General features: G+C 42.7%; 1 protein-coding gene across 3 annotated transcripts in view; it reads left to right on the forward strand.

Moving 5' to 3' along the window:
- ADGRE3 (adhesion G protein-coupled receptor E3) overlaps window positions 1-20828 on the forward strand; it is a 59100-nt gene extending 38272 nt beyond the window's left edge. For 2 of the 3 annotated variants that reach the window (XM_085012635.1, XM_021083689.2), the window contains exons 8-16: window positions 169-353; window positions 4333-4500; window positions 5899-6096; window positions 6493-6728; window positions 7219-7285; window positions 7505-7596; window positions 10045-10213; window positions 16003-16098; window positions 19048-20828. In XM_085012635.1, the coding sequence (XP_084868761.1) occupies window positions 169-353; window positions 4333-4500; window positions 5899-6096; window positions 6493-6728; window positions 7219-7285; window positions 7505-7596; window positions 10045-10213; window positions 16003-16098; window positions 19048-19062 (1226 nt within the window). In that variant the 3' untranslated portion in view covers window positions 19063-20828. Of the gene's footprint in view, window positions 1-168; window positions 354-4332; window positions 4501-5898; window positions 6097-6492; window positions 6729-7218; window positions 7286-7504; window positions 7597-10044; window positions 10214-16002; window positions 16099-17761; window positions 18269-19047 lie in introns of those variants that run through there. The other variant, XM_085012634.1, reaches the window with a different exon arrangement.
- Window positions 20829-23105: the final 2277 nt, after the last annotated feature.

The following is a 23105-nucleotide window of genomic DNA, read 5'->3' on the forward strand; positions in this document are numbered from 1 at the left end:
ATCTATACCACAGCTCATGGCAATGCCATATCCTTAACCCACTGAGCAAGGCCAAGGATTGAACCTGAAACCTCATGGTTCCTAGTCAGATTCGTTTCCGCTGCCCCACAAGGGTAACTCCCAGAAATGGTGACACTTTTTAAAGAGTCCATTATTCTTTTTACTTAGGTCCTAGTGCAGTTGCCTTCGTTTCATTCTCTTCCCTTGGAAATATCATAAATGCAACTTTCTTTGAAGAAATGAATGATAAAGATCGAGTTTACCTGAACTCCCAGATAGTGAGTGCTGCTATTGGACCCAAAAGGAACACATCTCTCTCCCAATCTGTGATTCTAAATTTTCAGCATGTGAAGGTGGGTCAAAGCTGCAGTTTGAATTTGCTTAGGTTTCATGGGTGTTAGGCCAAATAATTTGCAAATACACCCCAGTCAATGGTTCTGGGTCCACCTTGTCCAATATCCTAGCCAGGAGCCAACTATGTTGAGCATTTGATACATGGTGAGTCCGAATTGAGGTTTTGAAGACTTAGTATTTTCACATTTAGACTTAGTGTTTCCAGACTTCTAAGACTTAGTAAGAGAAAAAAATGTGTTAAACTTCTCAATAATTTTATATTTATCACAAGTATTGATTTATATTGACATATTAAGGTATTATTTTGAATATAGTGAGTTGAATAAAATTATTTTATTAAAATTAATTTGAGGGGGTCTCATTGTGGCTCAGTGGTAATGAACCCAACTAGTATCCATTAGGACACATGTTCGATCCCCGGCCTGCTTAGTGGGTTAAGGATCTGGCATTGCCTTGAGCTGTGATGTAGGTCACAGACACAGCTCGGGATCTTGCATTGCTGTGGCTGTGGCGTAGGCCAGCAACTGTGGCCCCAATTCAACCCCTAGCCTAGGAACTTCCATATGTTGTGGGTGTAGCCCTAAAAGGACAAAAAAAATTAATTTGACCTGTTCTCTTCCCTTTTTAATGTGGTAGTAGAAAATTTCAAATTACGTAAGTGGCTCACATGAAATTTCTCTTGAGCAGTGTCATTCTAGTTCATGGAATTATTTTAGTAGCAGGTACCTCCTACATCTGTGAAATTTTAACTGAGCCATAATATTCATTCTTGCGCAGAAGCCTGGAATTAATTATTAGGACTACATAACTCAATCAGAAGAAATACTTTCATATAATCCATTGCCTTTTCCTGTTGTTCTCTGACCAAACTCTTAAAAGCAAGGGTGTTAATAGGCATACATAGCCAGCTCTGTTTAGAAAGTAAGAGTTGGGAATTCCTGTCGTGGCTCAGCGGTTAGTAAACCCGACTGGCATCCATGAGGACATGGGTTCAATCCCTGGCCTTGGTCAATGGGTTAAGGATCAAGCATTGCCAGGAGCTGTGGTCCTGAGATGAGTCTCAGATCCCACATTACTGTGGCTGTGTGGTAGGCTGGCAGCTTCAGCTCTGATTGGACCTCTAGCCTGGCAACTGTCATATGCCATGGGTGCTGCCCTGAAAAGAGAAAAGGCAAAAAAAAAGTAAGAATTGAAGAAAATCTTCCCTTTTTTTGAAACATGGACATTGTGGAGAAGTGAAATAAGTCAGAGAAAGACAAAGACTGTATGATCTCTTATACTAGTGGAATCAGAAAAAACCAAACTCATAGAAACAAAGGACAAATTGGTGGTTGCCAGGAACGGGAGGTTGGGGGGAGAGGTAATCGTTTTCAAAAGCTACAAACTTCCAGATACAAGATGAATTAGTTCTGGGGATGTAAGGGAGAGAGAATGGTGACTCTGATTAACTCTAGTTAACAATGCTATACTGTTGGGAGTTCCCGTTGTGGCGCAGTGGTTAACGAATCCGACTAGGAACCATGAGGTTGCGGGTTCGCTCCCTGCCCTTGCTCAGTGGGTTAACAATCCGGCGTTGCCGTGAGCTGTGGTGTAGGTCGCAGATGAGGCTTGGATTCCGCGTTGCTGTGGCTCTGGCATAGGCCGGTGGCTACAGCTCCGATTCAACCCCTAGCCTGGGAACCTCCATATGCCGCGGGAGCGGCCCAAAAAATGGCAAAGAGCCAAAAAAAAAAAAAGTTCTCCCCACAAAATAAAAATTGTAACTATGTGAAGTGATTGATGGATGTTAACTAACCTTGTTGCAATAATCATTTTGCAATATATACATGTATCAAGTCATTACACTGTACACCTTAAACTTATACAATGCTATATGTCAATTAAATTTCAACAAATCTGGAAAAAATAAACGTTTTTTTTAATTTTTTTTTTTTTTTTTTGTCTTTTGTCTTTTTGTCTTTTGTTGTTGTTGCTATTTCTTGGGCCGCTCCCGCGGCATATGGAGGTTCCCAGGCTAGGGGTTGAATCGGAGCTACAGCCACCGGCCTACACCAGAGCCACAGCAACGCAGGATCCGAGCCACGTCTGCAACCTACACCACAGCTCACGGCAACGCCAGATTGTTAACCCACTGAGCAAGGGCAGGGACCGAACCCGCAACCTCATGGTTCCTAGTCGGATTCGTTAACCACTGCGCCACGACGGGAACTCCCTTAATTTTTTTCTTTTCACAACCATACCTACAGTATATGGAAGTTCCCAGGCCAAGGGTCAAATCAGAGCTGCAGCTGCAGCCTATGCTACTGCCACAACAACACCGGATCTGCAACCTAAGCCACAGCTTTCACCAATGCCAGATCCTTAACTCACTGAGTGAGGCCAGGGATCAAATCCACATCCTCACAGGTCCTTAACCCACTGAGCCACAACAGGAACTCCAAATTTTTTTTAACTTTAAGAAAATAATTCAGGAGTTCCCAGCGTGGCGCAGTGGTTAATGATTCCAACTAGGAACCATGAGGTTGCGGGTACGGTCCCTGGCCTTGCTCAGCGGGTCAATGATCTGGCGTTGCCGTGAGCTGTGGTGTGTAGGTTGCAGACAAGGCTTGGATCCCGCATTGCTGTGGCTCTGGCGTAGGCCGGCGGCTACAGCTCCCATTCAACCCCTAGCCTGGGAACCTCCATATGCCTCAGGAGCGGCCCAAAGAAATAGCAAAAAGACAAAAAAAAAAAAGGAAAAAAAGAAGATGATTCAGTGGTAGAAGGTGAGGAAAGGTAGGCTTTATCTGATGCATAAAACCTAGGAAAGGATTTTTTTTTTTTTTTTTTGTAAGGCCACACTTGTGGCATATAGAAGTTCCCAGGCTAGGGGTCGAATCAGAGCTACAGCTATGAGCCTACACCATAGCCACAGCAACACCAGATCTGAGCTGCATCTGTGATCTACACCACAGCTCACAGCTACGACGGATCGTTACCCATTGAGTGAGGCCAGAGATCAAACCTGCATCCTCATGGATACTAGTCGGATTTGTTTCCACTAAGCCACAAGGGGAACTCCTAGGAAGGGAATTTTTGCTGTATGGCCTGGGGCAGCAGAAGTGGAGCAAGACATCTGGGGATGGTCCAGGGGATTATCAAAGGCGGTACAGCCCCCACACAGGAGAATATCTAACTCATCTGTTTAGCCCCATAAAGTGATGTTCTGGACTCCCTTGGAACAAAAGGAAGAGGTTGAAGGCTAACTTTATTCTCTCTCCTGGTGATGTTTCTTTCCTACACTACCCCTGCCATCTCATGAGCAATTATTGTGTTGTTGTACCAGGTCAAGAGCAGAACTGATGTGAAGGGACCAGGGAAATTTGGCTTAGAGAGTATTGGGGAGAAAGCTTTTTTTGTTCAGTTGTCATGGTGGGGGACAAAGCCTTTTTTTTTTCTTTTCTTTTCTTTTCTTTTCTTTTCTTTTTTTTTCTTTTTTTGGTTTTTAGGTCTACACTTGCGGCATATAGAGGTTTCCAGGCTAAAGGTCCAATTGGAGCTACAGCTGCCAGCCACAGCCACAGCAATGTAGGTTCCAAGCTGAGTCGGCAACCTACACCACAGCTCACGGCAATACCAAATCCTTAACCCACAGAGCGAGGCCGGGGATCCAACCCGAATCCTCTTGCTTCCTAGTCGGATTTGTTTCCGCTACACCATGACGGGAACTCCAGAGGACAAAGTCTTGAAACCAATGACATATTGTAAAGTTCTGGCTCCCTAAGGGAGAGAGATGGGCTTGCTTTCTGTTATGTGGACTCCTAATGGAAGTGGGACTATGGGGGTGGCTGTCCTGGTGGTCATCCTCATCACTTAAAACTGAAATCACCTGATCTCTCCTAACCTGTGTGTCACCTCTTTGAACCCTACCAGTGTAGACCAGCACTCTGAGAGCTGTCCCTCCCTAGGAAGGACACGACGAGCCTGTTCTCTTTTCAGATGAACCCGGGTATCAAAAAGATCTTCTGCGTCTACTGGAAAGGCACAAAGGAGGGCGGCCACTGGTCTACAGAGGGCTGTGTCTTGATGCAAGCAAATGAAACTCACACCACATGTAGCTCCACCCATCTGTCCAGTTTCGCTGTCCTCATGGCCTTCCACAGCCAGGTATGATGTGAACATTTAATTTCTCCAGCTAATCTTCTTTGAGGCTCTGCTAGGGGGCAATAAGTGCTATAAAGAATATTTTATTTTATCTTATAACAAATCAACTATACTTTATAAAGAAAATTTTAAAAGAGCGTGTATATGGAGTGATTGCAGAGGGGTGCTACGCTGGATAGAGTGTTCAGAGAAGAGTTAAATATTAGAGCTGAAATCTGAAAATAAAGTCAGTAATATTATAATAGGGATGAATCTCAAAAATATATTGAGTGAAAGAAGCTAGACACAAAGGACCACATAATGTAGAATTCTACTTACATAAAACATCCAAATCCATAGAGAAAGAAAGCAAATTGGTGGTTTCTAGGGGCTGGGGGAAGGGGCGAATAGGGAGTAACTTCTTCATGGGCCTGGGGTTTTATTTGGGGGTGATAAAAATGTTTTGGATCTAGATAGAAGTGGTGATAAAACAACACCATGAATGTACTAAATGTCACTGAATTGTACAGTATAAAGTGGTTAATTTTGTATTATTTGGATTTTACCTCAATGAAAAAAGATCTCAGGGATTTCCCATTGTGCCTCAGTGGGTTAAGAACCCAACATAGTGTCCGTGAGGATGCGGGTTCCCTCCCTGTCCTTGTTCTGTGGGTTAAGGATCTGGCATTCCCGCAAGCTGCACATGGGTGGCAGATGTAGCTCAAATCCGGCATTGCTGTGGGTGTGGTATAGGCCAGCAGTTGCAGTTCTGATTCAGCCCCTAGCCTGAGAACTTCCATATGCCATAGCTGCAGCCCTAAAAAGAAAAAAAAAAAGTATTGGGAAAGAGCATCCCAAGAAGAAATACATGTATGTGTAAAGGTCGTGAGAGAGAACAAACTTGGTGTGTTCCAGAAAGAAATGTAATTGCAGTGGGGTGAACAAGAGGGAAGTGTAAGAAGTCAGGTTAAAGAGAAGGGAGCAGGGAAAATGTGTCAGATCTCCAATGCATGGTCAGAACATTTAGATTTCATACAAGTTGCAACTGGAAGGCAATAGAGGGTTTACACCAGGGATGCTGCATATTGATGTTATTGGAAGATACCTCTGGCTCCTGGGTCGAGAATGGATGGTGATGCAGCAGGAGTGGACTAGCAGAGAGTTGGTGGTGGTCAGGATTTGGGTGGCAGCAGCAGAGGTGGTGGGAGGAGGTTGAGTTGGACACATATTCCAGAAGTGGGGTCAAAGGACTTACTGATTACGTAGGTGGGGTGACAGCACACAGGAAATCCTGCATCCCTCCTCTCCCTGCAGAGACAGAGATGGTATGCCTATGTTTGAGGCTCCTCATTCAAAGGGGTGGGGGAGTATAATCTGAGAGCAGAAAAGTGTGACAGTGATCTCCTCTCTGCTGGTTCCCAGAAGCATGATCCTGCACTAAATGTGATCACCTACGTGGGGCTGAGCCTCTCTCTGCTGTGCCTCCTCCTGGCAGCCCTCACCTTCCTGTTGTGCAAACCCATCCAGAACACCAGCACCTCGCTCCACCTGCAGCTCTCCATCTGCCTCTTCCTGGCCCACCTAATCTTCCTCACAGCCATTGACCAAACAGAGCCCAAGGTACCAGCAGTATCCCAGAGGACTCTGTGCCCTGCCACAGGGGATGCTGAATTCATGGAGTTCATTATAATGCATTAATTAATGTAAATTATAATATGATATGTATAATATGTTATAATATATTTTTATATATTAGATATAATAATATTATATATAATGCATTAATTCATACATAATGCATTAATTCAATAATACATGAGTTCATTATAAGTTCACTAATAAAATGGCCTTGGGTCCCAGAGGAAGGTGGGAGGAGTGGTACCAAGGTGGGCAGTGCTGGCATTGATTGTCAACCACATTTACTTTCAGTGAGCTCAATGACAGTTTAAAGGATAGGTCCCCGGGCCATGCTCCACCCCAACAATCCCTCCCAGTAATACCTTACTGTTCCCCCAGGTGCTGTGTGCCATCATTGCAGGTGCCTTACACTATCTCTACCTGGCCTCCTTCATCTGGATGCTGCTGGAGGGCCTGCACCTCTTCCTCACTGCACGCAACCTCATGGTGGTCAACTACTCCAGTGTGAATAAGTTCATGAAGAAGCTCATGTTCCCTTTAGGCTACGGAGTCCCAGCTGTGATTGTGGCTATTTCTGCAGCATTCAAGCCTCATCTTTATGGAACACCTGATCGGTGAGCTGGACCCTCATCCTGTGCCACAGACAGAACCGAAGACAGTGTTAATGATGATGACTGGATTGTCCACATCGAATGCACTCTACATTCCCCTTGAGTGTAAGGGCTCTAACCTCATTCCCAGTGAAGCAGGGAAAGAAGTAGAAGGTTCTGGAAGGAGAGAATTTTGCAGTTAGTTCCCAGCTTTATCCCTCCCATAGTTAGTGACCTCAAGTCCTCAAGTCCCCTCATTAGTAAAATGGAGATAATGGTCCTCTTCCTGGTTCCACCCTCACAATACTGGTGTGAAAATTCAACAGGACTGTGCTTGTGAAATGTTTAATGTAGTAATAACACATGGTAGTGAATAATCAAAGTCTTCAATGTCATCAGCTGACATTTTCAGGAAACCTTGGAAAAGTTCTCTGTTAGGAAAAGGTGTCACTTCATATCCATTTTGTGTGCTTTCTCTGATCTCTCTTTGTGTCCCCTTTCCCATTGTTCCCAGATGCTGGCTCCATACAGACCAGGGATTCATCTGGGGTTTCCTCGGCCCCGTCTGTGCCGTTATCTGTGTGAGTAACTATGTGGCTCTGATGTTCCTGACCTAAGAAGAAGTGCCAGACATGGGTGCAGGATAGCACAAGGGACATATATTTTCTCAGTTGTATGGTTTGATTTTTCCACCAGCTACAAATTAAATCCATGTGCAGGGAGGTGGGAATTGTGTGCAACTTACAGTGGACATGGAACATTTTAATTTGCATTCTACTTGGTCTGTTTTATTCCTGCAGGTGAATTTTGTCTTTTTTTTCTTGGTGCTATGGATTTTGAAAAGGAAGCTCTCCTCTCTCAATAGTGAAGTGTCAACCATCCAGAACATAAGGTAAGATGAAGTAAGTGGTATTTTCTAACCCCATTTTCCTCTACTCACCTGCCATTGGTCCCTCCTACATATCCACACAAACACACACCCAATAACCACACTATAGAGATTAGCACTGCCACTGCCATCTCCCATTGTCACAATTAATGAAAAGCTGTATTCACTCAAGTACAGGCTAAATTGCTGTAAACCACCCCCCCCCCAAAAAAGGAGTAAGATAGTTTATTTCATTCTCATGTTACAGTCCAGAGGTGAAGAGTCCAGGGCTAATGGGGAGGCTCTGCTCCACAAAGTGACGAAATTCTTTCTATTTTGTTGCCTCCCCATCCCATAGGGTATAATCTTTATCAATATTTCACCCTTGGGGAGGAGGTGACATGGAATTTGCAAGTATCCCATTAGCTAGACCTTGGTCACATAGTGACACCTAGCTGCAAGGTAAGCTGGGAAATGTAGTCTCTAACTGGGTAGCCATGTTTCCCTGATAAATCTCAAAAAGAGATCTAACACTAAAAGAAGAGAATGAGAAAAACCAGCAGTTTTTGCCACACAACACAAGAGGCAATAGGTTGGGGAAGGATTTTGATTAAAATATATTTTGTATAATATTATTTCAAAATATTGAGAGCTGTGTCTTTTTTTAATTTGCAACATCCGCCTTAATTTGAACATGCAATTTGTTGAGTTTTTCATTTTAATCACAAAAATAACACATTCGTTAAATTTTTTCAAAAGTTTTCGAAATATATAAAGTTAAAAGTGGAAGTGGCTTACTCTCTTTTCTCCTGCCACTTTCGCTTCCCAGGGAAGCCAGAGGTAACAAACTGTATGAGATATGTTTGATATTTTCCCAGCCATTTTTCTGTGCATTTTCTATAGTATAAACAGGCACACATACAACAGCATCACACTGCACTTTTCTCACTTGGGTAATATTATCTTTTAAAATTATGGATGTGGGAGTTCCCGTTGTGGCGCAGTGGTTAATGAATCCGACTAGGAACCATGAGGTTGCGGGTTCGGTCCCTGCCCTTGCTCAGTGGGTTAATGATCCGGCGTTGCCGTGAGCTATGGTGTAGGTTGCAGATGCGGCTCGGATCCCGTGTTGCTGTGGCTCTGGCGTAGGCCGGTGGCTACAGCTCCGATTCAACCCCTAGCCTGGGAACCTCTATATGCCGCTTGAGCGGCCCAAGAAATAGCAACAGCAACAACAACAACAACAAAAAGACAAAAAATAAAAAAAAATAAAAATAAAAATAAAATTATGGATGTATAGGGAGTTCCCATCATGGCTCAGTAAGTTAAGAACCCAGTGTTGTCTCTGTGAGGATGTGGATTCGATCCCTGGCCTCGATCAGTTAAGGGTTAAGGATCTGGTGTTGCCACAAGCTACAGCACAGGTTTCAAATATGGCTCAGGTCTGGTGTTGCTGTTGCCATGGCTGTGGTGTAGGCCACAGCTACAGCTCTGCTTTGACCCCTGGCCTAGGAACTTCCATATGCCATAGATGCAGCCATAAAAATTAATTAATTAATTAATTAATTCACTTAGGGATACATACATTTAAGGAGGGTGGCTTTACATCTTAGTTTGCCTGGGACAGTCCCAGTTTATGTTTGTCAATGCATTGTAATTATTAATAGCATCCTTTTTTATTGACGTCTAATTGATTTCCAATGTTGTGTTAGTTTCAGGTGTACAGCAAAGTGATTCAGTTACACATATATTCTATTTCAGATTCTTTTCCATTATAGGCTATTACAAGATATTGCATGGAGTTCCCTGAATAGCACCCCTTTTGATCTCAAAAGCCTCCCTATTTGAATAACAAATTATATGACCCCCATCTATAAATGATACATAAAGAGCTTTATATATATATATACAGTTTTAGAATGCTTTATTCATGTTTGTAACTAATTTTGTTTTATCTGCTATCTTAAATATTTTCCATATGATAAAGTCTCATTTAATCTTTGCAAGCACACTGTGAAATAGGACTATTATAAAGATTAAGGCGTTCCTGTTGTGGTGCAGTGGAAACGAATCCAACTAGTATCCATGAGGATGCAAGTTTGATCCCTGGCCTCCCTCAGTGGGTTAAGGATCCGGCACTGCCAGGAGCTGTGGTGTAGGTCGCAGACGCAGCTCAGATCTCACATTGCTGTGGCTGTGATGTAGGCTGGCAGTTATAGCTCTGATTCCACCCCTAGCCTGGAAACTTTCATATGCCTAAAAAGCAAAAAAATAAAAATTAAATTTAAAAAAAGATTAAGGAACTGAGTTACAGAAAAGTAAAGTAAATTGCCCAAGGTCCCACAGTTAGTGCTGGCTTGAATTTAAACCCAGGCATTCTAGCTCCACAGTCCTTACCATTAACAGCTATGCTATACCAGTGTTCTTGTCCATTACTAGCTTTTTTACATTATCAATTATTACTCCCTTCAGGATGCTAACACTCAAAGCAACAGCTCAGCTCTTCATCCTGGGATGCACGTGGTGTCTGGGTATCTTTCAGCTGGGCCCAGCTGCCCACGTCATGGCCTACCTCTTCACCATCATCAATAGCCTTCAGGGATTCTTCATTTTCCTGGTGTATTGCCTCCTCAGCCAGCAGGTAGACATGGACCTGTCTCTTTATTGTTTTAAAGTTGAGAAAAATTTGTCAGTATGTACTTTAAGGAACACTTAACTCCATGTTCTCTAAATTTTCATATGAGCTTATGTGAACGCTACCTACATTTTCTCTACTGTGAGATGCTGTTGATTGTAAGATGCATTAATTTATTAATGGCTTTCAGAAAGTAAACAATTTCTACATCAAGGAAATATCATGTTTTTCATCAACTTTCCCGCTGGTAATAGTCATCTATTGCTATGTCACGAACATCCTCAAAAATCTCAGTGGCATAAACGCAAATATTTACTTTTCTCATTTTGGAGTCTGCAGGTTGATTGGGGTTCAGCTAATCTTAGCTGGACTCAGCTTGACTTGGCTCTAGAGTGCTGATCACATTCAGGTCTGTTTTTTGTGATCCTGAGGCTTGTAAGAAAAGGGAGAAGCTCCCCAACATAAGTTCCTCTCATAACAATGTCAAAGTCACAAGAAAGCAAGCCTCAGTGGGCGAGGCAATTCTGCCTGCATATCACCTCCATTGAACAATATCTCATTGTCCAAAGAAGGTCTCCTGTCCAAGTCCAAAGTCAACAGGAGAAAAACGTTCCTGGAGTTCCCGTCGTGGCGCAGTGGTTAACGAATCCGACTAGGAACCACGAGGTTGTAGATTCCATCCCTGGCCTCGCTCAGTGGGTTAAGGATCCCGTGTTGCCATGAGCTGTGGTGTAGGTTGCAGACACGGCTCAGATCCCGAGTTGCTGTGGCTCTGGTGTAGGCTGGTGGCTACAGCTCTGATTCGACCCCTAGCCTGGGAACCTCCATATGCCGCGAGAGTGGCCCAAGAAATGGCAAAAAAAAAAAAGAGAAAAATGTTCCATCCACCATGAGGCTAAGACAGAATATAATACTACTACAGAAGAGTTAATAACTGAGATCAATAAAGCAATCTAGGAGTTCCCACTGTGGCTCAGCAGGTTAAGAACTCAACACAGTGCCATGAAGAGGTGGGTTCAATCCCTGGTTTCTGAGTTCCCATTGTGGCACAGCAGAAACAAATCCGACTAAGATCCATGAGAATGTGGGTTCAATGCCTGGCATTGCCCAGTGGGTCAGGATCTGGCATTGCCAGTGAGCCGTGGTGTAGGTCACAGATGCGGCTCAGCTCTCACGTTGCTGAGGCTGTGGCATAGGCTGGCAGCTACAGCTCCAATTCGCCCCCTAGCCTGGGAACTTCCATATGCCATATGCTTTTTAGGTGTGGCCCTAAAAAGCAAAAAATAAACATTAAAAAATAAATAAATAAATTTTTTTTTTTAAATCCCTGGCCTCAATCAGCGGATTAAGGGTCTGGCTTTGCCACAAGCTTTGGCATAGGTCACAGATGTAGCTTGGATCCAGCATTGCTGTTGCTATGGTGTAGGCCAGCAGCTGCAGCTCTGATTCAGCCCCTAGTCTGGGAACTTCCATATCCCGCAGGTGTGGTCATAAAAAGAAAAACATAAAATAAAGCAATTTACCACACCACTTAGCATGAATTCTTAAACACATTTCCATGTGATGGTGTAGTCTCTCTACTAATGTTTTAATAGCTTTATAATGAAATTACACAAGACAGTTTTTTGAATATTTTATCATGAATATTTTCAAACACAGAAAAGAATTATGTGGAGAATACACACCTACAACCACCTAGATTCTGTGAGTAACATTTGGTACATTTGTTTTTCACATATCAGTCCATGTATCTCTTCTTCTTCTTCTATTTTTTTTGTCTTTTTAGAGCTATACCTGTGGCATATGGAGGTTCCCAGGCTAGGGAATCGAATCAGAGCTGTAGCTGCCAGCCTATGCCACAGCTCACGGCAATACTGGTTCCTTAACCCACTGAGCAAGGCCAGGGATCGAACCCGCGTCCTAATGGATACTAGTTGGGTTTGTTACCCACTGAGCCACGACGGGAACTCCAGTGTATCTATTCTTCTATCCATCCATCCACTTCATTGTAAACAGTGGTAGCTTACTTGTATAGCCAAAGAAAACTGTAAGCAACTCTCTTCAGTGGATTATGCACCTGAGTGAGCACAGTGAAAAAGACATTTATAGGTACTCTTCCCTAGTTCATCTAAGTTTCTGAGGCATCTCACAGTGTGAGCTTCCAGTTTTTCAAAATGTATATTTTGTATTCAACATGGCTACTAAGCACAAACCAATTCACCTCTCTGTAGCTGAACAAAAGAAACAGTATTTCAGGCATTTGGGAAATACTGTCTGCTTTTGGATTGTTGAGATAAACCTCTAAGATGGTGCCTTACTATAAAGAAGATGTGCTACATATATAGAGTGGAATACTACTCAGTCGTTAAAAACAAAGAAATAATGCCATTTGCAGTAACAACAGGGATGCATCTAGATATTCTCATTCTAAGTGAAGTTAGAAAAAGACAAATATCACATGATATCATTTATATGTGGAATCTAAAGTATGACACAAATGCATCTATTTACAAAACAGAAACAGATTCACAGGCATAGAAAGCAGACTTGTGGTTGCAAGGTGTAGGGGGTTGGGGAAAGAATGGAGTGGAAGGTTGGAGTTAGTAGATGTAAACTATTATATGTAGAATGGATGGACAATAAGATCCTACTGTATACCACAGGGAACTGTATTCAATATCCTGTGACAAATCATAATGGAAAAGAATATGAAAAAGAATGTATATATACATTTTGCTATATAGAAGGAATTAACACAACATTTTAAGTCAACTGTATTTCAATAAAAACAAAATAAGAGAGGGTGCCTTACTAAGGGGTGCTCAGGAGTAATGTGGACTGCCTGCTGGCTCTAAAATTGAACCCCAAGCAAGATGCTACCCTACTGTGTACTATTGAACTAAGTTAACATATTTCTACCTAGATTTAGTTAAGTAGCACTACATCTATAGAACTGGATACTATACAACCAATAAATATAACGTAAAAGACTGAAAGAAACCCCAATGAAACTGAGATGTACATGATCCAGGCCAGGAGGTATAATGGCTGTATGAAGATATTCAAGCAACTGAAGAAATACAAAATCACCCAAGTTCTTTATCTGTACTTCTCAAATACCATGAAGAAGACACATAGTGCAAGGATTCTTTTGCTGAGTTCAGCCACTAAGATTTTGGGGTTGTTTGTTACTGCAGCAAAACATGTCCTGACTGATACTCTTTTTTTCCTGATACTCCTTTTCCTATTCTACTCCTTTTCCTCCTCCCCCTCTTCTTCCTCCTCCTTTTTCTCCTCCTCCTCTCTCTTCTGTCTCTCTTCCTCCTCCCTTCTCTCCCTCATCCCCTCATTCCCTCCACTTTTCCTCAGCTCTGCATCTACATGCCTCAAAAACCAAACTGGGAGGAGTTCCCATCATAGCTCAGCAGAACTGAATCTAACTAGTATCCACAAGGACGTGGGTTCAATCCCTGGCCTCGCTCAGTGGGTTAAGGATCACAGATGTGGCTCAGATCTGGCATTGCTATGGCTGTGATGTAGGCCCGGGGCTACAGTTCCAATTCAGCCCCTGCCTGAGAACCTCCATATGCCGTGGGCGTGGCCCTAAAAATACAAAAAAAAAAAATGGGAAATGAAGAACAGATCCTCAGAGGATGAAGACGAGAAAAAGACTGAGCTGACAGAGCAGTCATTTCCTAGAAAGCAAAAGATGAGCATAGGCTTAGAACAATTAAAAGTTAATTTTGTCCCAACACAAGAATATCTTATGACTGGAAGGATACTCGAAATATGTTAGTGAAAAAGCAAATTTCGAGAGTTTCCATTGTGGCTCAGCAGGTTAAGAACCCAGTAGCAGGAATTCCCATCGTGGTGCAGTGGAAACAAATCCAACTAGGAACTATGAGGTTGCAGATTTGATCCCTGGCCTTGCTCAACGGATTAAGGATCTGGCATTGCCATGAGCTGTGGTGTAGGTAGCAGATGCGGCTTGGATCTGGCGTTGCTGTGGCTGTTTTGTAAGCCAGCAGCTACAGCTCTGATTGGACCCCTAGCCTGGGAACCTCCATATGCCACGGGTGTGGCCCTAAAAAGACAAAAGACAAAAAAAAAAAAAGAAGAAGAACCCAACAGTGTCCATAAGGATGCAGGTTCAATTCCTGGTCTCACCCAGTGGGTTAAAGATCTTGTGTTGCCACCAGCTTCAGTATAGGCTGCACACTTGGCTCAGGTCTGTCATTGCTGTGGCTGTGGTGTGGGCTGGCAGCTGCAACTCCAATTTGACCCCTAGCCCAGGAGTTTTCATATGCCACAAGTACAAAGGTAAAAAGAGGGGAAAAAAAGAAATTTTCAAAATGTTGCTTCAGAAGGCTTCCTTTTTTATATAACATATATAAATATTCATTGCTTATATTATTGTTATGTATTTATTTATATGTGAGTAGTGGTGTCTACGGAAAACACCAATTATTCTCAAGCAATTTTGCCACCCCCAGGGGGAATATTTATCAATGTCTGGGGACGTTTTTGATTGTCACATTTAGAGGGAGGGGTACTACTGTCACTGATTGGGTATAGACCAGAGATAATTGCTAAATATCCTACAGTGCATAGGATAGTCCTTATTACAAAGGATGATCCAACTCAAAATGTAAGTAATGCCAAGTGGGAAACCTAGATGAAGCAGAAGCTATTCATGGCCCTCTCATATCCCTTTGCATTTTATTCTACATGCCCCAGGTTGCTTTTTGAAAACACCTGTGACTCTGTGCCCATGGGCTTCTTACTATCCATAAGACATGCCTGGTCCATGCATGGGGAAAGCTGGTGATTCTAGAGAGTAATGGCCCTTGAGAGCAGCCATCAACCAATGACTGATGGGAGCTAATAGAAAGATGGCCCAGCTCCCTTGTCCCTGAGGCGGGATGACTCTGAGGTGCGCCTTTTGTTGTCTCCAAAGCCCCCAGTGGGTCTGAACCCCAGTTGTCCACAGTGGAAACACAGTGGAAAGGATTACTGACCCTTTGCTAGCTGCCTTCCCTTCCCTACCTCACTTCCCCACTGATCTGTTGGTGTTTCCTGGGATCACCCCTCAAATGAATTCTTTACAGTTTACAATCTCAGGGCCAGCCTGTGGGGAACCCCAAACCAGGGCACATGGAAGGATACCACCAAAATCTGACCAGCGATTTTTCACTAGATTGAGGAATTATGTGTGGCTTTTTTCTTCCTTTGTTTATGCATATTTTGTAAATTTTCTACAACAAAGATGTATTCTGTAATATGAAAAAATTATGGTGTTAAAATATGCATAACATACATTTTACCATTTTAACAATGTTTAAGTGTACAGGTCAGTGGCATTAAAAACATTCACATTGTCATACAACCATCACCACCATCCATTCCAGAACTTTTCGATCATTCCAAACTGAAACCCTATACCCCTTAAACAATAAGGCCCCATTCTCCCCTGCCAAGCCCCTGGTAACTGCTATTCTACTTTCTGTCTCAATTAATTTGACTATTATGAGGCTCTCATACATGTGAATTATACAATATTTGTCCTTTGGTGTCTGGCTTATGTATCTCACTGGTGTAATGTCTTCAGGGTGCATCCATGTTGCAGCATATTTCAAAAGTTTATTTCTTCTTAAGGCTTATTCCACACCATGCATATAGCACATTTTGTAGGAAAGTGTTTTTAATCATGTCTCTATCCTCTTCCTAACTCACTGACTTTTCTCCTCTCCCTTGTTATAATAAAAACAATCCTGGTATTTCTTTCGATGTTCCAGGTCCAAAAGTGGTTTGGAGAGATCATCAAATCTAAATCTGAATCTGAGACTCATACACTTTCCAGTAGGTTTGGTCCCGATTCAAAATCCAGTGAGGTAAGAAGACTTGTGATTTATTCTAATGTTCCCCACGTCCACCCCCAACACTCTTAACTTCCTCTCCTTGTCTTAGTACAAGCTCCCTTTCTTGCAGAGTATGAGGAAGGGTTCTTTTTCTGATGACCTGGTTTGCATTCCTCATCACCACTGTATTTTTTCTCAGTGACTCTCCTGCTTACTAATGCTGGTTAGGCTGGATTTTGTATATATTCTTGTCATTCAAAGTATGGGTAAAACATATCACCAGCATTACTACCATCTAAAGCAGAATCCTTGGAGTTCCCACTGTGGCTCAGTGGGTTAAGACCCTGATGTAGCCTCAGTGAAGATGTAGGTTCAATCCCTGGCTTTGCTCAGTGGGTTAAGGATCCAGTGTGGTGGCAAGCTACAGCATAGTTCACAGATGCAACTTGGATCCCATGTCGTTGTGGCTGTGGTGTAAGTCAGGAGCTACAGCTCCAATTCGACCCCTAGAATGGGAACGTCCATATGCTGCAGGTATAGCCATAAAAAGAAAAAGAAAAAAAATTTAGAATCCTTTAAAGAGAGACTTACTATCATAGACATAGCAGAGTGGTCATCATCCCCCAGATCTCACTGTCTCATTGAGATGGGGGACTGGGAGTCCCCATTGTGGCACAGTGGCTAACGAATCCGATTAGGAACCATGAGGTTGTAGATTCCATCCCTGGCCTCGCTCAGTGGGTTAAGGATCCCGTGTTGCCATGAGCTGTGGTGTAGGTCACAGACACGGCTCAGATCCCGTGTTGCTGTGGCTCTGGTGTAGGCTGGTGGCTACAGCTCTGATTCGACCCCTAGCCTGGGAACCTCCATATGCCACGGGAGTGGCCCAAGAAATGACAAAAAGACCAAAAAAAAAAAGAGGGGGGGACTGGAGCCCCATGGAATTAGGGATCCAGGAGAGGAATTCCACCACAGACACTCTATATAGTTATAGGGGATGACTGCATGTGATGATGGGACCTTTCCAGGAAAGAAAATGGTCCTGTTAGAAAGGGAACCTCTCTGGAATTTGGTTGCTGAGTTTTGTTTTTGTTTTTGTTTTATCTTTTTCTCTTTTCTAGGGCCACACCCTCGGCATATGGAGGTTCCCAGGCTAGGAGCTGTAGCCGCAGGCCTACACCAGAGCCACAGCAACACAGGCTCCAAGCCGAGTCTGCGACCTACACCACAGCCCACAGCAACGCCAGGTCCTTAACCCACTGAGTGAGGCCAGGGATTGAACCCACAACCTAGTCGGATTCGTTAACCACTGAGCCACAACGGGAACTCCTGGTTGCTGGTTTTTGTCTGTTCTTCCATTGAGCTAACTCAAGATCAGTGCATCAGTGCTTCAAGAAATGAGCTTCTAGCACTATCTGAGTCTTCTCCCCACAGTTGTCCCTTAATTGCTCTTTTAGAGAAATGAGAGAACCTGCTTGCAAGAAGGTATGTCACTAAATGAGCTGGATGGGCTCCAAAGCTCATAATCCATAAAAATTCTCCCAATTTTGTTTGTTTTTATGCCTTCCATGTACATGCCTTTCACATCTGCTGGCCAAAGAGCCTTAGAATATGTTATTTTTAAGCCAAACAAAACTGAGAAATTTCTGATACATTGTATTCTACATTTCTTGAGCAAATATGGCGTTTTCTTCAGCAGGGGAAATACTGAGGTCACCGAAGAAATGTCTGTTCCTTATCCGAGAGAGGAAAAGGGAATTCATCCCAAATCTTTCCAAAAGGACCAAGAGGAAAATGGAACCAGGAAAAAGTTTTATGGCAGGCATGGCAGCTAATCAGAAAACAGTTTTATAAATATTTAGCTTAATCATTCTAATCGCTTCCTGGCCTTTTGGCTAAGATCAAGTGTAAGCTTAATCGTTCTCAATAATAGTAAAATTGTGGTAGGTGCTAGCCATTGGCTGTGACCTTTGAAACGTTCCCAGATAATCCAAAATAATCCCCAAAACTACCAGCACTCCAGCTACTGGTTTCCCATGGTGAATAAGGAAAATTTTTTAAATTATTATTGTTAACATTATGGAAATTGAATAAGATGGGTATGTCTTTAAAAGAGGAGATAAATCATATATTCATACATTTTGTATTTATTTTATCTTTTATATGTAGCTGCATTTAAGAAATACATTTGCTTTAATTAAGAGAATTTCTTAAGCTTTTATTTTTCTAAGCACAGACTGCGAGTAAACAGCTAACAAAACACTTTGTCCTCCACAGACAAATTTGATCTTGGGTTAACCTTCTAGCTCTGTTCCCCAGAAACTTGATAATGTTGGAAGGTAAATTGTGTAACAAGGGAATAATGTTTATGGGAAAAGTCATGCTTGACTGGACAGGAAGTCCTGGGAATGAACCGTAAATACCAGGGGAAAAAGCATGGCTTCATATAACGACTTTTATAACTAAGCCAATAATTCCTATTCTCATGGACTACTGCAAGAGATTATTTGTTCCTCTCTGGAGCTTGAGGACTTTAAACTAAACTGTAACTTGTAGGGGGCAAAGAGAATATTTGTTGAGTTCTAAAATGTGCCAGACACTATTATAGGCAATGGACATACAAAAGCAGCAATACCAACACAGTCCCGACCTGGAAGGAGCTTAGAGTCTAGCCTTTCTTCATGGCCAAAAACAATACAGAGAACTGAAATTATATGATGGGATCCTATATCCAAAGTTTTTTGCATAAAAAAATACTTCTTCATCCTGGATGTTTGAGAAATCTTCCCACTATAAGTTAAAGATGGCCACACTTGTCCTAGAATTCCAAAATGCTAGGATACTATGCCATCCTTGCCTGATGAATGGAGCTTTCCAACTTTAACCTGTTCCTGCTGTACCTCTCTGTTTTGTTTTTTGTTTGCTTGTTTGTTTGTTTTATCCTTATATTTACCTTTAATCTACACATCTTTTGTTTTCCAGAACAAGCAAAGATAAAAATATTAAAAGCCAAAACATTAAACTCCACATGGAAATTCATGCCTGTGGATCTGGTTGGCATGATGAAGAATGAAAGTGGGAACAAGGAGAACCATTACACATGTCATCCCTGGAGAGGACATGTTTAACCTTTACTTCCTGAAGTGTTTATTCTTCATGATGGGCTCTCAATAAGTGTGTGTTCAATTGGATTTCTCTTCATTATGATTTATTTAATCATAAATGATTTATCAATGCTTGTTTCTGAATACGCAATCATGACCATTGCAAATACTCCTTGGACTTTTTGTAAATGAGGAAGCCTCTTTCAAGGCCTTTTTTCAAGTTCTTACTCTCTCTCTCATCCGAAACTTACTCCTTAAACTCATCTAGTCCCTCAAACCTTCAGCTTCTTCCAAACCATCAGCTTTATCTCTTTTCTTATCCAGACAAAATCTTGTGATCAACCATATCAAATGATTCTCTCTCACACTTGCAACACCTTTGCTTCCTCCTTCTAATTCCATACCTACCTGGGAAAACCTAAATCTGGGACTGATCCAATCATGGAAGCCACTGTGGACTGTCTCCTCACAGCCAGCACCACCACCACCACATAGTCCTAATTAACAAAATTTGATTGTTTTCATATTTGGAACAGCCATATGCCTGGGCTTAGGATATCAGTTGAGATTGGTTTAAGCCCAGTGATTCTCAACTGGAGGTGATTTCTCCCCACCATTAGGAACATTTAGCAATGTCTGGAGATACCTACTTGAACATAATTTTTCTCCTTGAGAAAAATAAAGACAAATTTGAAATACCTTGGTAGCAGCAGATTAAGGATCTGACATTTCCATTGCTGTGGCATGGGTTCAGTCCCTGGCCCCAGAACTTCTGCATGCCACAGACACAGTCAAAAAAAAATAAATAAAGGCAAATTCAAGGAGAGCTTGCCTATTACTTCCTAGTTGCAGCTGCTATCATATAATAATACAATACTTGGAGAGAACATATCATGGACATACTAAGGATGGAAGACTAAAAAGAAAAAAATAACTTGGGCTTTTGTGACACTGTTGGGTTGCTGATCAGTCCTTGAATTTTTTTCATAGGCAAGACAAATAAATCCCTTTTGTTAAATGACTTGCAACCTAAACCATCCTTTTTTATGAACCAACCATGTCTCTTCTCCACTCTCCATCAGGGCAGTGAGATCCCAGAATCATTCAGCAGGAGCCATTACAAATGTATGCTTTCTTATATAAACAAGATCTTCCAGGCTACCTGAAACTCATTCTTCCTATCACTTGTTGACTTCCCCACGTGTAGAGTTCCAGTTTTTCAGTTCTTTACTCTTTCTGCATCCCCTTTCTGCATATAAGGTAGAAGACCTTGTCGCCTACTTCACAGAGAAAATAAGCATCAGCTGATGGGAGCTCCCTTAACCTTCTGACATCCCTTACAAATCTACCCACATCCACACCTATCTTTGATTCCTTCTCCCATTGACGCCCATCGTCTCCTCCTCCATTCTTCCACAGCAGCAGAGGGGTCCTTTTTCTTGTTGAAAAACTAACCTCCCTGTATGTGATTTCAATCTTGTTCCCTCCTGCTTCTTTGGGATCTTTTCTCTATTGATAATCTCCTCTCTCTCCTGAGTCTTCCACCTTTCTCACGTCCTCTCTGCTGGGCCTTCCTCAGTGGTATTTATATGCTAAAGATGGATGAGCAAACTTTTTCTGTAAAGGTCCAGATAATAAATATTTTAGACTTTCAGACCTTATATAGAGATCGATAGATAGGTAGATAGATAACCTCACTCTATTCAGACGTAATAGATGCATGTGATATATTGTAAAGGGATATATGTATATATCACTTTAGAAATGCAAAAACATTCCTAGGTCCTTGCTGGCCATACCAAAACAGGCTGCAGGCAGGATTTGACACACATACCCCAGGTTATAGTTTGCTGGCCCCCATGATAAAGACAGATGGCAGATTCTAGGAAAATAGCCACCTGCACAGTCTCAGTTCCCCTCCACTCCCTACCCTAATATATCTACCTCTTTGAACCAAAAGTCTCCTGGGACTAATGGCAGCTGGATGGGCATGAGAATATTATCTCTGGGGGAATCCCCAAAGGGAAATCTGGGGTTGCAATGTCTCCCCCATGCACCAGGTGGAAAGTTCCAAAATAAGCTGAAGAGCAGTCTGGTGAAAATCAGACACAGTTTATCCTAGGACAAGTCTGACCCACTGGGGTCCATGGACCTCTTGGGATAAGGTCAGCATTACTGCCAGGTGTGTGTGTGTCTGATCCCTCTGGCCCCCAAGAACTCCAAGAGGAGTGCTACTTCTGAATCTGGAGTAAAGCAAAGAGATTGGGGAGCAAGGAATCACCATTTCTGCACACCCAGTGCACACATGGACCTTCTGGGGTAAAGAATCCATTCCGGAGTTCCCTGCGTGGCTCAGTGGTTCTGACCAGGAACCATGGGGTTGCAGGTTCGATCTCTGGCCTTGCTCAGAGGGGTTAAGGGATCCGGCATTGCATGAGCTGTGGTGTAGGTTGCAGACGCAGCTCAGATCCCGCGTTGCTGTGGCTGTGGCATAGGCCGGTGGCTACAGCTCCGATTAGACCCCTAGCCTGGGAACATCCACGTGCCATAGGTGCGGCCCTAGAAAAAAAAAGACAAAAAACAAGAATCCATTTCCTGGAGTTCCCGTCGTGGCGCAGTGATTAACAAATCCGACTAGGAACCATGAGGTTGCGGGTTCGGTACCTGCCCTTGCTCAGTGGGCTAACGATCCGGCGTTGCCGTGAACTGTGGTGTAGGTTGCAGACTCGGCTCGGATCCCGAGTTGCTGTGGCTCTGGCGTAGGCTGGTGGCTATGGCTCCAATTGGACCCCTAGCCTGGGAACCTCCATATGCCGCGGGAACGGCCCAAGAAATAGCAAAAAGACAAAAATAAAATAAAATAAAATCTATAAAAAAAAAAAAAGAATCCATTTCCTTCCATCACTTGGGAAAGTGTCACTGCTTAGAGTTCTCAACCCCCAACCCCCAGAGAAAAATAATAATCCATGGCGCAAGCTGAAAAAAATGATAGTCCGACATAATTGTCGCCCAGGAAAATAGAACTCCTTGAATAGAGAGACAAATTTAAACAAGAATAATAAAAAGATGGGAGTTTCCATTGTGGCTCAGCAGGTTAAGAACTCGACGTAACCCTGTGAAAATGTGGGTTCAATCCCTGGCCTTGCTCAGTGGGTTAAGCATCCAGCATTCCCGCAAGTTGTGGCGTAGGTCACAGATGCAGCTCAGATCCCACATTGCTGTAGCTGTAGCATAGGCCACAGCTGCAGCTCCAATTTGACCCCTAGCCTAGGAACTTCCATGTGCCATACATACAGCTGTGAAAGGAAAAAAGAAAAAGAAAAAAAAGAAGAATGAAAAGAATTCAATGATATTCAAGGACAGCACTAAAATGCTCTATGGAACCAAATTTTTAAAATGAATAAATAAAAAGATGAATGTTACTGGATGAATTCAAGAAGAGGATGATCACTGTCAAGAGCCAAATTAGTGGGTTAAAACAGCATGTGGAAGAAATATCTCAAAAAACAGAACAGGGAGTTCCCGTGGTGGTGCAGTGGTTAACAAATTCAGCTAGGAACCATGAGGTTGCAGGTTCGATCCCTGGCCTTGCTCAGTGGGTTGAGGATCCAGCATTGCCATGAGCTGTGGTGTAGGTTGAAGATGCGGCTTGGATCCTACATTGCTGTGGCTCTGGCGTAGACCAGGGGCTATAGCTCCAATTCGACCCCTAGCCTGGGAACCTCCATATGCCATGGGAGTGGCCCAAGAAATGGCAAAAAAGGCAAAAAAAAAAAAAAAGAACAAAATGCCAAAAGATGAAAATCACAAAGGAAAAAATTGAATCTGGAAGACCCAGGAGATCTACTCTGGGAATAATTAGGGTGGGGTTGGAAGAGTAGGAAGGAATCACATTCAAGTCTCTTCTACTCAAAAAAATCTTCCCTGCTGCAAGAA

This window comes from Sus scrofa, chromosome 2 (assembly GCF_054392235.1).
Source record: "Sus scrofa isolate SSC_HxYL_T2T_F1_AM1 chromosome 2, Sscrofa_HxYL_maternal_Yorkshire_Landrace_v2.0, whole genome shotgun sequence".
NCBI classification, from domain to species: Eukaryota; Metazoa; Chordata; class Mammalia; order Artiodactyla; family Suidae; genus Sus; species Sus scrofa.